The 1326-nt window shown below is 38.8% G+C and overlaps 1 protein-coding gene across 1 annotated transcript in view; it reads right to left on the reverse strand.

Annotated features, from left to right (window-relative positions):
* The window catches only part of LOC113085598 (unconventional myosin-VI-like), a gene marked incomplete at its 5' end in the record, with an annotated part of 32458 nt that extends 31449 nt beyond the window's left edge, over nt 1-1009 (reverse strand). Inside the window, one exon of the mRNA XM_026255203.1 lies at nt 929-1009. Coding sequence (XP_026110988.1) covers nt 929-1009 — 81 coding nt within the window. The remainder of the gene's footprint in view (nt 1-928) is intronic.
* Between the last annotated feature and the right edge of the window lie 317 nt (nt 1010-1326).

Below are 1326 nucleotides of genomic sequence, written 5' to 3' on the forward strand. Positions count from 1 at the left end.
GACTTGATTGGAATAAGATTTGAAACGGGATAGATTAAAAACTGTCTGTTAATCAATCTGAGTTCTGCTTGTATTGCGCAAATTTCCTGCCTTTGTAGAAAGTTCCAAGTCTGTCACTTACACGCTTCCTTGGTTAGGATGGATTCCTAAAAAGCCGTCGCCTATATAAGCACTAAACTTGCTCTCTAGGTTTTGGACCAGAGCCTGAGCAAAGATAAATCTCAGTTGATTCAGAATTAAAAATGGATTGCATAAATAGCCTCATACCAACCCAAACTCATTATGAATTCAAGTGTTCAAGGATGATTAAAAGAAAGGAGAGAAAAAAAACACCAAAAGTACCATCTGCGAATATGGGGTAAGAAACTAATCCCAGATCTCATCTGAAAATGTAGTGAAACAGACGGCGTTGAGCTAGCAAATGAACTACTGCACCAACAGAAACAGCAGCTAATGAATATCTCATCACCTCCAGAGGGATCCAACACAACGATGATTTATAATAAATGGCCCTTGGATAATCAATAACATCAACTGATGGGCTCGGTCTCCAGAGAGGGCTGGTGTGCAAACACAACAACGCTGGAATGTATTACACTTTACATAATTCATCAAAGACCTGAACTGATTTCAGAGGGTAAACTAATTCCTATTTGAGGCAAACGGTGATCCTGCAAATGTAGAGATTCTGGCTGCGGTCAAGGTCTGTTCATTCAGCATGTCCTCTAGACTTAATTGTACTACACAAACAAAAATAACGCAAGGATTTTGATCATCAAAAACAAGTCTGAAATCTTAACTACAGCTTAACTTAGGGTTTTTTATTACTTCAAATTTGCCACAAATGTCTATAAGAGTGCAGGAACGAGGACACGGACTAATCAAGTTATTAACCCAGAGATTCCCAAACACAGACGATTCAACGTACCTCAGGACTTTTCCTGTTTTGCATGATCTGTTTATCTGAATCCTTGTTTGCAAAGTATCGGGTGCAGCCGCGATTCAAATACTGAGTGAAACACAAACACAAAGTGAGGCAAGTTAATATAGGAGACCAAACATACATTCCTAATCATTGTAAAGCAAATATGCCATCTAGTGGCACATCTCCATTTTCATGGTCTCATGTATTTAATGTTTACTGTATATAAGACCTGGAAACACATATAGGATTTTATTCAGTTGTGTGCTTTGATACAATCTGTTTGCTATGGCCACAGCTGTCAGATTGCTTTCATTGTATCAATTATAACACAGGATCTCTAAGCTTGGTGTAATGCTTTCCAGGTTCCTGACACACACACAATACTCAGGAAACTGACCCGG

This window comes from Carassius auratus, unplaced genomic scaffold, assembly GCF_003368295.1.
Source record: "Carassius auratus strain Wakin unplaced genomic scaffold, ASM336829v1 scaf_tig00041928, whole genome shotgun sequence".
In the NCBI taxonomy this organism is placed as follows: Eukaryota; Metazoa; Chordata; class Actinopteri; order Cypriniformes; family Cyprinidae; genus Carassius; species Carassius auratus.